General features: G+C 36.8%; 1 protein-coding gene across 6 annotated transcripts in view; it reads right to left on the bottom strand.

The window, feature by feature from the left end:
• LOC107586080 (cytoplasmic polyadenylation element-binding protein 3-like) overlaps positions 1-13,552 on the bottom strand; it is a 38,975-nt gene extending 25,423 nt beyond the window's left edge. For 2 of the 6 annotated variants that reach the window (XM_016273301.1, XM_016273302.1), the window contains exons 1-3: positions 13,457-13,552; positions 9,643-10,343; positions 5,530-5,683 (exon numbers count right to left, since the gene is read on the bottom strand). In XM_016273301.1, the coding sequence (XP_016128787.1) occupies positions 5,530-5,683; positions 9,643-10,343; positions 13,457-13,496 (895 nt within the window). In that variant the 5' untranslated portion in view covers positions 13,497-13,552. Of the gene's footprint in view, positions 1-5,529; positions 5,684-9,642; positions 10,344-11,781; positions 12,113-12,246; positions 12,365-13,456 lie in introns of those variants that run through there. The other 4 variants (XM_016273306.1, XM_016273307.1, XM_016273303.1 and 1 more) reach the window with 3 other exon arrangements.
• Positions 13,553-15,021: the final 1,469 nt, after the last annotated feature.

The raw sequence follows: 15,021 nt of genomic DNA, 5'->3' as shown, positions 1-15,021 counted from the left end.
CATTATTTGTCCTTCAGACATTCCTCTTTATATACAATAAGCATATGTTGTATGCCAAGTGACCTACATTTGTTTTTTGGCAATTGAAAATAGGTAAAATCCAACAATCAGCATCACGCGTGCTTCAGTATTTGTGTAGTAAACAAAACCGCGTTTCCGCCATTCATACATACAGAGGCAAGTGAAACATGCAGGATTCATATTTAAATCGTCTTTTTGCATTTTAATATTCACAGACACTATTTCATATCGCGATTCGAGTTAAGTGGCAGTGGCTACTTTTGATTTATTCGTCCAAAATTGACGAATTCCGTGGCATTCTGCGCTATAGAGTAAATTACGTTTTTATGAATGGACGCCGCAATCTCGTCCAGAACCCATATGGCCCTAGAAATGTGTCAGTGTTTTTGTTGTCCATACAATGAAAGTCATTGGGGTTTAATATTGTTTTGGTCACCTTTGTCATTTATTGTATGCTGAAACATTCTTCAAAATATCTTCCTTTGTGTTGCACAGAAGAAAGCAAGTCATATGGTTTTGGAATGACGGGTGAGTAAATTATTTCATTTTCAATTTTGGGGGAACTATCACTTTAAATCTAATCAAAGATACATGTAATTAAATATGATGGTAACACTTTACAATAAGGTTCCATTGTTTAATTTTAAAGTTATATGAACAATAACAATGAACAATACTTCTACAGCATTTATTAATCTTAGTTAATGTTAATCTCAACATTTACTAAACCATCCAAGTGAAAAGTTATCTGTTTGTTAATAAATGCGCTGTGAACTAACATGAGTGTGAACATTATTAACGCTATCAAAAGTTGATAAATTCTGTAAAAATATATTACTCATTGTTAGTTCATGTTAGTTAATGCATTAACTAATGTTAACAAAATGAGACCTTACTGAAAGTGTTACCAATAATATGTTTCAGCTTCATGTTATTTTTAAGCCATTTATTCAATTTGACTTCGAAAAGTTCGATTTAACTCTACAAATACTGGTTAGTTTTCTTTCCTAAAAAAGAAACTGACTGTATTAATTGCATTAAAATATATAAAAAAATGTTAATTGAAATTAGTATTACGTTTTAAAATCCATCAGCAGCCCTGTTTAATACAAATTTATCAAAAAATACTAATAATTTAAGCAAACTGAAAAACCTTCAGCATGAAGGCTGATATTTTATTGTCCGTACACACAATCTCAAATAGGAGTGACTGTTTGTAAAATTAGACATTTTGGCTTGCGCTCTTTGCACATATTATCCTTCAATATGGGACAAGTTGAACCGTGAACCATGAGACACTTTCATCAACGTCAACGCTCAAAGTCACACCAGCCTACGCTTGACAAACATCTTGCATCATGATCTTAGCTACCGTCTCAACTTTGGCCTACAGGGTCAAAATGAGCTCTGACTGAACCCAGCGGACCTCAGCGTCCCAGATTACAGGTCACCCTGTCAAACGTTTCCTAGTTCTCACTGTAATGAGAGGAACCGCTTTGTGCAGATGTGAAGAAACATTATCCTCAAATACATTCCTCTCATCGGCTAGCTCAGTCTGATCATTATGGCTGAGTTATTGAAATCAGACTGCAGTTGCTTCCAAGCTGTGACTGTCACCTCAAGCTTTGGATGATTTTTCAAAACCCATGACGTGTAGGAAACAACCGATTTGGTTCAAACCTTTGGTCACAGTTACACAAGACAGATCATGTGAGAGGTCCAAAAGAAATCTGTGTCCGTGTGCTTGCACAAAGGCATCTTTGTGACTGTGTGTGTGTGTGTTTGTGTCAATGTTGGGACCTCAGAAAGCGTGAGAGACTGTGTTTGGATGCAGATTACTCTGTTCTGCATTTCAAAACAACATTTCCTCCACATTCAACCGGATTCATGTGGATACAGAAGTGTGAACAGGCCCAAAACACCTCAGAAGACCCTTTGAACCAAAGACCTGAGGACGTCTGGAGCAAAACCAAGAAAATCATCCACTTCAGCTGTAGCCTAGAGGGAGAGCAAACTTAAATGAGTCGTTCAGCCAAAAATTAATATGCTGCCAGAAGATATTTTGAAAAAAATGCTTTTTTTTGTCTATACAATGAAAGTCAGTGAAGTCCAGTTTGTTCGTTCTTCAAAATATCTTCAATTGTGATTTCCAATGAAGAAAGAAAAGCCATACAAATTCGGAACAACATTAGGGGAAGGACATGATGACAGAATTTTAATTTCGGAGTGAATTATTACTCATTTAAATCCTTTAAAGAAGCCATATCATTTTTCTTAAGTCACATAATTTGTCTATGTCATAAGGTCTACTTAAATAGATCAATAAAGCTTTATGTGCCAAAAATAGTCATGATTTAGTTTTTCATGACCATTTTCCTCCTACTTTCTCCCCCTTTTTAAATAAACAAGTATTCTTTGCCGCTGTGCCTTTAAGACTTATTTTTAAACACCCTCACATGCAGGGCCGGATTTACGCATAGGCATTCTAGGCACGTGCCTATGCGCGCTCGTCCAGGGGGGCCCAAACACAATGAAGAGATATGTAATATTTTTGTTATACTATGGGCTATCTACAACAGTAAAAGAACCAAAACCCCAGAAGACATTGAGCAAATAAATATAGCAAACACTAGGGTAAAAAAAAGACAAAGTATTTCCATGTCTTCTACCTTTTTGTATGTAGGCTCCGGAAATAAGGCTTTCTTTCTCTCGTTCTCTCTCACAGACGCACACACGCGCACACACACACAAAGACGCGAACAGAAACTTGTCAGTGCTGCCCCGGAAATTTATCAATTTTCGCAGCTGAAAAGCTACATGGCTTTTCTCAGTAGGGAGGTTCTTGAAGCAGTTTAACTTAAAGATTCGTTATTAGTAGACGCTGAGGCTGTACACTGCTGAGAGACGCACAGACGCACGTATTCACACGCGCTTAATCTCTCTCTCTCTCTCCAAGTGCGTTAGACTGCATTAATAACTGCATTAGCCTGCATATCAATGGCTCAAGCCTCTGTTATTAACTCTAAAATGATGTTTTGGAATTTGCAACGGAAGGTTTATGTAAAATACGTCAAATATGAGTTCAACACACACGAGATTTCAGGACGTAAACATGACAAATGTCTTGAAATAAATCATCTTAACAATGTCTTGATGTGTGGTTGTGACTCCAGGCCGTTAAAATTATTAGAGCGATAATGAACTCCTGAAGTTGTTATGTGGCCACGACGCTGCACATGGAATGGTCTTTCTCAGTTCTCAAACTACATTGGTTTTTATTAATTGAACGCAAGCGCTTATTGCGATAGAAAACACTGTAACGGTTTCCACGGATTAAGAAATAGTTTTGTTTGCTTGGGTGGTAGCTAATGAAAGGCCTATTATATTAATAGGGAAGGGGGGCCCAAAAATTTGTTTTGCCTATGTCACGAAAAGAGGTAAATCCGGTCCTGCTCACATGTGAAATGAGGGTACTTGGTTTAATATCAACAGATAAAACTTGAGATGATATTTTGACTTACTGTTAGTTTGTGTTCATAATACAGTTTTGAAGGCAAAAAATCAACAATGATATGACCATGAAATGTAACCTTTAATGTAACCATGAAATCAAAATTGTCATTTCTTATTTTTTTATGGAATACTGCTGTGTTATAAATTATTTATTCATGCACATTTTTATTTTTAAGTCATGCAATTAATAAACGACAACAATCCAACAAAACAATTCCCAATGGACAATATCAAGTTCCACCCTACATTTTTCCACCCCCATTTTACTTGGATATTAATCACAATAGGGAAGAAAAGATTATCAAAATTTCCGTTTCATACCAGAAAACCAAAGTTTAAAGAAAAACAACAGACTGATTGATCTGCTAATGACCTCTTGTAACCTGATCAACAACAACATCAATGTCATGACAAGCAGATGCCGAAATTGCAGTGACTGAACGCAGTTCCCATAAGAAACACAAGCACTATTGCATGCATTGCACATGCAGATCCAGGATGGGAACAGGTTTCTTTGGAAATTTAATTGGAAACGTTTGGAAAGGACTTTAGAAGTTCCAAGAAAGATGGGTTTGATACAAATATTTTTGCCGTCTTTTTTCTGTCTGTAGTCTACATTACTAACACCTGCTCACCTGAGCAGTTCGCCAGGTTGTCTGGTAGTTGGTCAGGATTTTCTGCTCTACCTTTCCAGGGGTGATCACTCAAGAATTCAGATCCTGTAACTGCCAGATTCATTCTCACAGACACATTTGACCCACAACTACCCAACCACCCCCATTTTACTTGGATATTAATCACAATAGGGAAGAAAAGATTATCAAAATTTCCGTTTCATACCAGAAAACCAAAGTTTAAAGAAAAACAACAGACTGATTGATCTGCTAATGACCTCTTGTAACCTGATCAACAACAACATCAATGTCATGACAAGCAGATGCCGAAATTGCAGTGACTGAACGCAGTTCCCATAAGAAACACAAGCACTATTGCATGCATTGCACATGCAGATCCAGGATGGGAACAGGTTTCTTTGGAAATTTAATTGGAAACGTTTGGAAAGGACTTTAGAAGTTCCAAGAAAGATGGGTTTGATACAAATATTTTTGCCGTCTTTTTTCTGTCTGTAGTCTACATTACTAACACCTGCTCACCTGAGCAGTTCGCCAGGTTGTCTGGTAGTCGGTCAGGATTTTCTGCTCTACCTTTCCAGGGGTGATCACTCAAGAATTCAGATCCTGTAACTGCCAGATTCATTCTCACAGACACATTTGACCCACATCTATTCCCACAATGAAGCTCTTCACAGCTATTCTCCGACCGAAATCTGAAAAAAACAGCTCTGCATCTGAGACGGGGCCCCTGATGTGACTCTCCATGCATCCAGCACATAAAAACTATTTCCCTCTCCTCCTGTTTTACACGCTACCATTGTCTACAAGAGGGAAGCCATCTCTCATGATGTCCCATGAGACACTAGCGTGATCTAAAAACATCATATGACAGAATTTCCCAGAAGCTTCTAAACTTTCCCTTCAGCAAATGGACTGTGCAGAATCACTGAATATGGTACTGATCAAAATTATGGAAGAATTGACGTGAGTACAGTCTTCAGTGTCACACGATCCTCCAGAAATCATTCTAACGTGCTGATTTGCTGCTCAAGAAACATTTCTTCTTATTATTAATGTTGAAAACAGTTGTGCTGCTAAATATTTTAGCATTTATTTGAAATAGAAAACATTGTAAATGTATTTACTGTCAGTTTGATCAATTTAATTAATTCTTGCTCAACAAAAGTACTTAAAACAAACATTTAACGACCTCAAGCTTTAGAACAGTAGTGTGTATTATGTTATTTAAAATATTTATGCAATATTTTGCAACAATTACTGAAAGAATATACCAAAAGAAACAACCATAATTGAAGCCAAGTGCTTTGAATCTTTAGAGGCTAAAAGAAGACAGAAGCATGGATATATAAATAGTCCTAACCTGCAAAATGATTCCTCCATATAATATCAGCGATAGTCACTGGTGGGCCAGCAGCAGGGTGATGTTTACCTTTGTCATGGTTTGTTCCAATCATGTCCATTAAGGAATTCTCCAAAGTTTGCAAGTTGAATGGGTCAAAGGGTCGATTCCGTTCCTGAAAGACAGAAGGACTGGGTCAAAGGTCAGAAGTTAGAGATGAGCCACTCTACCACCATTTCACAGTCTTTCAAATTAGCATCAGCCCTGAGGTTATAGGGCCACGTTCAGATCTAACAAACACCCACAAACTGGATGCCAGAAATAGTTTTGAATGTCTCCTACATGTTTTTCACTGTTCAGTAGCAATTTTATGAATGCATTTAGTGTTGAACTGCAACATTCTACACTTCTGTAGCTTATTTTGACCAAAAACCCACCCACATAGACAAGAAGAAACCATCTGACTGATATGTAGTGACCAACCACAGTTTTTGTTTTGTTTTTATGTCATTTATGGATGGGTAAATCTGAAATCAACTACCACAAAAAAAAAAAAAAAATATATATATATTAAAAATCATTTTTTGTTAACTGAAATAAAACTAAATATAAATCTAATATTAAGATAAAACTTTTGCGCATTAGAACAATTGAAAATTAGAAATGTTCTTTGGCTACTAATAAGTTAAAGTTCTAAAATGAGAGAAATGGAAATAAAACAAAGTTAAATAAAAAATAGTAGCAAAATAAATAATTAAAACATTACAAAAGCACATAACAAAATTATTAAAACTTATGCTAAAATTAAAATGAAAACTGAAATTATAAAAATAAAAGGTCAAAATATTAATAAATACTATAACAATATATAACTAATACTAAAATAGCACTGGTCCATACATGACTAGAAATATATATATATATATATATATATATATATATATACATATTAGGGCTGCACAATTAATCAAATTTCTAATCGCGATTACAATTATGGATGCCACAATTACGTAATCGTTCAAAGCGGCAATTAATCATTCAAAGTCCACTTATGTTATTCTGAGTTCTTAAGATGCTTTTTTTTTCTTTCTACATATTAAGGGTTTTTCCATTGTTTTAATTTTAGTTTTAGTATAACACTATAATACCATTTATATTTGGACTTTTTTATAATTTAAAGAAGAAACCAATCCGATGTATAGTTGACATTTGAGGCTTAATACTATAGAAAAGCACTAAAGGTTTTTCAGTTAGTGTTTTCAGCTTGTTTATTTTCATATAAAAATACGGCATGAAGTTGAATCAAACAATGGTATAAACATCATTCAATGTAAATTGTGATAATCTTAACTAATAAATCGCAATTACAATTTCAAGGCAATAATCCACAATTATGATTTTTGTCATAATCGTGCAGTATGCAATTAAACAAGTCAATGGCAATGTGCAAGAGAACAAAGAAAAAGTGACAGAGAGACTGAGCTGGTGAAAGTGTGTGGATGAATACAGCAGTGGGCAGAGGCCAACCGAGGGAAGCACATTGTTTGCACATCGAGCCCATTGTCATGCAACTGGCTGAGCATTCGAAAAGCGATATTTCCCCTCTCAGGTTCCAGATAAAAATCTGCCCACTTTGTGAAAATCATGAGCAATCAAAACGCTGAGCTCTTCACTTCAGTCACTATCAGACACGAGCCACACATATTTCAGCATTAAACAACTACACACACACACACACACCCCACTTGTATTGTGGCAGCCTGCTTCCATACCTTATATAATTTACCTACTAAACTATAAACTGTATATATTCCTAAACTGTTGTCTGTCAAATACTTTAAGTTTGTTTTATTGTTTAGTTTGCTTTATTTACTTTACATCAATGGAGGCATGAAACGCCCTTGATTTGTTTTTAATGAGGGTATTGTATGCATTGCAGACATCCACGTAATGATGACAAAACTGATCTACAATATCAGGAAACTGACAGCATTGTGGGCATAAGTGCACGAAATCAAACTTAAAATAACACTTTTGATGTAAAAAAAACAACAACAAAAAAACACTAGTGGTCAGCTAATATGGTTTTGCCCAAGTTTGAATGGAAATGGTGATATTGGTGATATAAGCTAATGCAGTTAATTTAGGAACACAGAGATTCAAACAAATCAATTCAAAATATTTACAAAATCCACAAAGATATTTGAAATCAGAAATGATCCATTTACAAGCAGATGAACCTCACAGGCTCAATCAAAATACAATGTAGAACACTAATCAGGTGAGATGACTGTATGCAATTAAACAAGTCAATGGCAATGTGCAAGAGAACAAAGAAAAAGTGACAGAGAGACTGAGCTGGTGAAAGTGTGTGGATGAATACAGCAGTGGGCAGAGGCCAACCGAGGGAAGCACATTGTTTGCACATCGAGCCCATTGTCATGCAACTGGCTGAGCATTCGAAAAGCGATATTTCCCCTCTCAGGTTCCAGATAAAAATCTGCCCACTTTGTGAAAATCATGAGCAATCAAAACGCTGAGCTCTTCACTTCAGTCACTATCAGACACGAGCCACACATATTTCAGCATTAAACAACTACACACACACACACACACACCCCACTTGTATTGTGGCAGCCTGCTTGCATACCTTATATAATTTACCTACTAAACTATAAACTGTATATATTCCTAAACTGTTGTCTGTCAAATACTTTAAGTTTGTTTTATTGTTTAGTTTGCTTTATTTACTTTACATCAATGGAGGCATGAAACGCCCTTGATTAGTTTTTAATGAGGGTATTGTATGCATTGCAGACATTCACGTAATGATGACAAAACTGATCTACAATATCAGGAAACTGACAGCATTGTGGGCATAAGTGCACGAAATCAAACTTAAAATAACACTTTTGATGTAAAAAAAACAACAACAAAAAAACACTAGTGGTCAGCTAATATGGTTTTGCCCAAGTTTGAATGGAAATGGTGATATTGGTGATATAAGCTAATGCAGTTTATTTAGGAACACAGAGATTCAAACAAATCAATTCAAAATATTTACAAAATCCACAAAGATATTTGAAATCAGAAATGATCCATTTACAAGCAGATGAACCTCACAGGCTCAATCAAAATCAAGCTTTTCAAAGGCAAAAGCTGCATTCTAAAAAGAAATGCAAATAAAATGAATTACTCTTTTAATTGCTTCTCGTGCTCAGTACTTTTGCTACAAATTTCAATTTAGAATTGATTCGGTTCACTAAGTTTTTACTGAAGTTCATTAACATTAACAAAGTGCAATATAAACAAACTCTGTTTATCAGTGTGCATGACTCATCAAAAAAACAACAACATTCATGAGCATTATAATTTCTCACAATTATGGAGAAAAACACTGTAACACAGCAGAATCCGATAATGGTTTTACATTCTTAAGAATTGAGATGATAATAATAATATCTGAGAATATCACTGTGTCAACAGTATGCAGTGCTTCCGTTCATGACAGCCAGTACAGGCCCCGCCCCCTCATTCAACAAGCACCAATCAGATTCGAGTGGTGTTCCCTTTAAACGCCCCTAAACCAGCTGCAGGAGAGCCTCTGATGGGAATTTGAACCCTTCCACCTTACAGTGACATTTATAGAAACAGCTGGAAAATAATTCAAAACAACTCGTCCTTACAGTCAGATAAACACATGAGAGATATCAGAATAATTGGCATTTCTGTGAATTATAAGTATATAAAGAGGTTTCGGGTCTCAGCTGTAGAAATGTGGCCACATAGTAATTTCATTCAATACATGAAAAAAAAAAAAAAACTAAATCTGCAGTGTTTTATTACATCTATAAATAGTTGTATGATTATTATGATGTCTATAAATGACGTTTTAGGATCAATTAAGTCTATAACTTATGTTTTACGACTTTTAAATGCAGATGATATTATTTTATGAATACTTTTATGCATTATTTATCATATTATTTACCATTATATTCATGCATTCTATAAAAATGTACATATATAAAAAAAATTTAAAGTTTTATTCCTATTATAACACACGGATAAACAATTTATTATGTCCTATTGTAACGCATTACACACCTATGTTTATATACAAAATAATCTCACCTGAAATGGCAGCATGTTGTTGCTGTTGTCGGTTCGGAAGGGTTCTGGAGGCTCGGAGATCATCCAGGGTTTCTGCAGGGCTCCGGGTCTCTGGTATTTCGGGGGCGCGATGACATTGCTCGGGAAGGGCTTCTTCGTCGGGGAGATGGGGTTGAGCGGAGACGGGACGCCGAGCCCGAGCGCTCTCCGCGGGTCTCTGCCGCTCCAGGGGTTCGCCGCGGAGCTCCACACCGCGTTCTGATGGTTATTCCAGGCGGACGAAGAAGCGGACGATGCGGACACTTTATTGATGAGCGTCTGGTGGCTGTAGGGGTTCCTCTGGTTCACACTCAGCGGAGACCTTCTCATCTGCGGGGAAAAATGACCTCCGAACACCGGGTTGACGTGATGGGGAAAGTTTTGAAAAAGCATCGTCCCGTTTACCGACGGAATCCCTTGGAAAAAGCTTTCGTCTACGGTGTTGGTGGACCAAGTGCTGCCGAACGACGGCGAGAGAGAGGAATCCTGAGAGAAACCCAAACCCGGTAACACCGGAGACTCCATGGCGACCCGCTCGGAGTGACCGACGTGGTTCTGCTCGTCCGGGACCGGGGGCTCGGAGGGGGTCGGGGTGGATGGAGGCTCTGTATTTGACGGCTCTTGGTGCTGGTGGGGCTGAGCTTTGCTTTTGTCCATCAGTAAATCATCCTGCATGTTTTGAGCTGAAACAGATGATCAGTTATTATTGATCACAGCGATCGGGCTGGGAGTTTTATTATTAATGAGCCCCTGATCAGCCATGTAGCTATCGGGGGTCTGTCTGTACTCCGCTTTTGTCCCCCTCACAACACGAATAAAGGAGAGAAAAGCTCGGAGGTCACCGATATTCAGCAATTTTCGCCACGTCTTGTTTTTCTCTCACCGGAACTCCAGACAGAAACGAGAAACCGACTCTTGTTCCTGTAGTTTTTTAGTTTTTTTCCCCACAAGCCCCGCCCCTTAATTAGCATACGTCAATAAATACAGCCGCGTCCTTCAGCAAGGTTAAAAGAGACGCGAGTTTAATCGCATAAACATACGAGGAAAAGAGGTTTGCAGAAGTTACTTTTAAGTGTGTACAGTCATTTGGTATAAGACTTCACTTTTCTTTTCTTTTTTTTTCTTCTTCATTAATCATTATTGTACTCTCATACCGTTTGCTCTTTAATATTTTGAATTGTTTCTAGCTTGGTTTTTTTTTGTTTTTCACTGAAATGTTAAGTTTTGAAATTTTGCTGTTATGCGTTCGTCGTTTTTATTTAATCTCTTTATTTTGAAAATGTGTATAGGTAGCATTTATAAAGTTTCAGCTTTTAGTTTGGGAATTATTGTAAGGAGTACTACAATTGAATGCTTCTGTTGTCCTCATTTGTAAGTCGCTTTGGATAAAAGCGTCTAATAAATGACTAAATAAATCAATAAAACACTACTGGGTGCGAGTAGTAATTCATTTAGTTGATTCAATGCATTATAGAATACAAGTTGATACTTCACGTGACTTAATCCCTATACAATATAATGTGCAATAACTTTTGTGCACAATAGTGTCAAACGAGTTTATATCTTGTTTGTTCTCACAAATGTAACTATTTATTGTAATGTATGTAGTGCAAATTATTTAGCATCTCATCTTTTTTGTGTAGCCTATTTATACATTCAGTAAAGTCGCCTACACATCTAGCTCTCTAAACCTAAAATGCAATAAAAATAAAAACCATGCACGGTTCTAAGCATAAGTTTGCAAAGCGTTCTGACATTTTGACTTGGTGTACAACAGTCCATGGCACAGCTCAGCAACTAGGTTATATTTGCTGCAGGATCTTGGGTTACACCCAGCAATGCTGCACAAAACATCTACGCAACAGAAATCCCAAAAGCTCGGGAGGTTATTATTATTATTATTATTATTATTATTTTTCACATCACGGCTGTTAGTCTGCCTGTATCACACTTAATGTGACATACCCTCTATTTTGCACCCTTTAGGAATTATGTCTCATGGATTTTTTAAAAACTATTTTATGAAGGTCTAGCCTGCATGCCATTTCTGTATGCAAAACAGATCGAGCCGAGAGATATTTTACTCAACCATATGGAAAAAGTACATCGATTTCTACATACCTTGGTTTCTACGATGCCAAATATACTCCCATGAAAAACAGGCCGAGAATGCGACACTTTCAGCGAGACTGCTGGATTTATGAACTCAAGCTTTAATCAAATTTGAATCAGAATAGACGATCGTAACAAGATGAAGAGCGTTTCTGCCAAATATTCCGTCCGTTAATCCTCGTTTTGCTGCATTAGAGCTGCATATTCAAGGTCATTATACAAATCATCACTTCAGAGCACGCGCTGACCATCTAAAAGACAGTGAATAATATTGCTTTATACCGTCACAACACATGCATGTATATTAGAATGCACCGGGTTACTGGAAAGGGACAGAAATCAAATCCAGCACTTTAACCCGCCGCACACAACTCATAGTAGCTATTATTAAACACACATAACATGCATCTGATGGGTTGATGAGTTGTTTTCTTTTGCTTTCGTTTTTCCTGCTGTGCATGAATCAGACTTTACCTTATCGTTCACCTTTTGGGATTCTGTAAATAAGGCTATTTCTGTTAGTCTCGCCCGGGTTTTGATATGACAGATGAGCAGCCCTTCTGCAGTCGCCTCAACAGCTGATTGACTGCGGCGCATGGCTGATGCACTGAGGGATTGTGGGAATTGTAGTTTTTCGGTCAACACAGCCATCAAAAGCACTATATGTCATGTTGTAAAGCTTATAATATATTATAACATGCAAATCACAGTTTAACCCTTTTTCAGCCCTTTAGGCTACAATATATTTAGGTCCTGAGGGGTTGGCCTTTATATAAGCCAATTAAAATATGAAAGACACAATTTAAAAAATATATATATTGTTTTATTTAACAAAGTATAGCCCCCTTATGATAGAAGATATACTTGACATAACAGAACGTTTATATATGTGACAAAAACGATATGCTATAGGAGCTGCGCAGTGATATGATGAACAGGTTGTGTGTCATAGCTGTTGATATATTAGGGATTTTAACACGACGGAATGCTTCAGAAGCCAGGACAAGACCTATCCGTTTTATAACTCATTATTAAGTCAGATTTTGTGACAGTTACAATGTTTAAATGCATAACAAAACGATCTTTAATTGATCATTTAAAATCTTTAAAAAGGTTGTAGGCACAATCAAGATTGTATTATATCAAATCTCAAGATAATATAAAAATTAACATTCAAATCTGCCACTTGGCTTCATATTCACTGCTCCTGTCATAATGGGAATTTATTTATGAAATAATGAACGTGAATTACAGCTCTAAGATAGCTATTCATTAACTGATACTAATAAGCCTAAGTTAACGACTTACAGAAAATAGGATAGAATGCAAAAAGTGATTGAATTTGACCAGGAGTAACCAACTGGCCAAGCTTTTCAATGTGGGTCAATTATGAGGCATTTTCCTATAGGAGAATAGTAGAGCTCATTTGACAGAAAACAGCAGAAGATGCTTGTCACTTCAAGTCTCATGAAGCCAATAAAAGCAAAACGAACAAAAGAAAGGATCAAAATCAAAACACATCAGCAGTAAACAAACACCACATAATTACCTAACCATATGCTATATGAAATGGGAAATGACTGAAGCTCTCACTAATCATATTTGTTATTTCTGCTCTGTCATGTTAAATAAAATGCAGTCAAACCATTTATAAATTGTACTGCAATATGTTGACTCTCCTTACCACAGTACGAGGTATTCTGAAGCCAAATATGTATCTTCATGCTGCTCCAGCAGGCGTAGTCCCTCTTGCTCTAGGCTGCCTGCCTCTGCCAGACCATAAATTTTGATATTTTTGGCTACATGACATGAAGACTACACGTCCCAGGGTGCACCTGTGCTCTCGCGAGAGTCAAGTTAACGCTCGCACAAGCGCGTTGTTGCGTTCGCTCGCGTTTTCTCACGCGCAGTCAACGGAGTCGCTGCGTGTTTCTGGAATTACTGACATTTATGAGAATTCATTAACAGATCGGTTTGTAATAACCAGTCTCGCTGGTTTATAATCGGATTCCAGCGGTTGCTTAATGACAGTTAGACGCTCATACGCGTGTTTAACACGGCGTTAAGATTCACTGCGGCCTGGCGATTAAATCTCCATTATTACAATATTGAAACATTGTCATACTTTAGTGTTCAGTCATTAATTAAGTGCGTGGACTCATGTACATATGGCAGAAGAGGGAGCGGTTGTGATGCAGCAGATTGTGGACAGGTGAGTGAAAGAAATCGAATGTAAACAAACGGCTAATGTCAGCTACATATCAACCTGTCGGTATAAATACATTCATAAACTTTTAGAAATATGCTTAAACACATAAATATTCGTGCCGGACAATTAGAGTAGCCGATGAGTGATTGTTTGCAGGTTTACAGCGTGTCCGCTCTTACACAGAGATGTTACGTGTTACTTACATGACGTGACGTCGTTGAAAGGGGCGTGGCCTTCATTTGGCTTTTCATTTTGTTTTGATTCAGTCTTGCTCCTTTGATTAGACACTTTTTAAATCGTTAAGGTCATTTCTGTTTAACAGCTCCTGTTCGAAAGATCAATCTATTTTTTGTTAAGGTCTGATAACATACTGATTTTTAAGTGTCTGGAAACCGCTGTGCAGAACTGATTTTTATTTTCTTCCCGATTTTTGACAAACAACAACAGAATATGCAATATTGATATTATTAATAGGCATTACTATTAATAATATTGGTTTTATTATTATTAATTATGTTTTGTTGTTGACAATAGTAATACTAATTGTTATTATTAATGTGGTTTTGGGCTGTCTAAGTATTATGCTTAACACTATGGGTTTCGCTCTTAATTTATGCAAACAGTATATTGAATATAGTTTCTTTAACTGTGAAATGCTGTTGTATTCTGCTTAAAGGGGTCATATGATGTTGCTAAAGAGAACATTATTTTGTGTATTTGGTGTAATGAAATGTTTATGCGGTTTAAGGTTAAAAAAACACATTATTTTCCACATAATGTACATTATTGTTGCTCCTCTATGCCCCGCCTTTCTGATTTTTACAAAGCTCATCGGTCTGAAAAGCGAGGTGTGCTGTGATTGGCCAGCTATCCAGTGCGTTGTTATTGGCCGAATACCTCAAGCGTGTGACAGAAATGTTACGCCTATTTACCATATTATGATGTCTTGTCCCGGCCGGAGCGACGAGACAAAAACATTAAAACCCATTACAAACGAGGCATTTGTTGCATCAAGTGGGGACATAATTATGGATTATAAT

This window comes from Sinocyclocheilus grahami, unplaced genomic scaffold (assembly GCF_001515645.1).
Source record: "Sinocyclocheilus grahami isolate Dianchi unplaced genomic scaffold, SAMN03320097.WGS_v1.1 scaffold77.1, whole genome shotgun sequence".
NCBI classification, from domain to species: domain Eukaryota; kingdom Metazoa; phylum Chordata; class Actinopteri; order Cypriniformes; family Cyprinidae; genus Sinocyclocheilus; species Sinocyclocheilus grahami.
The sequence above is the reverse complement of the archived record's forward strand: the minus strand, read 5'-3'. Positions and strand labels throughout refer to the sequence as shown.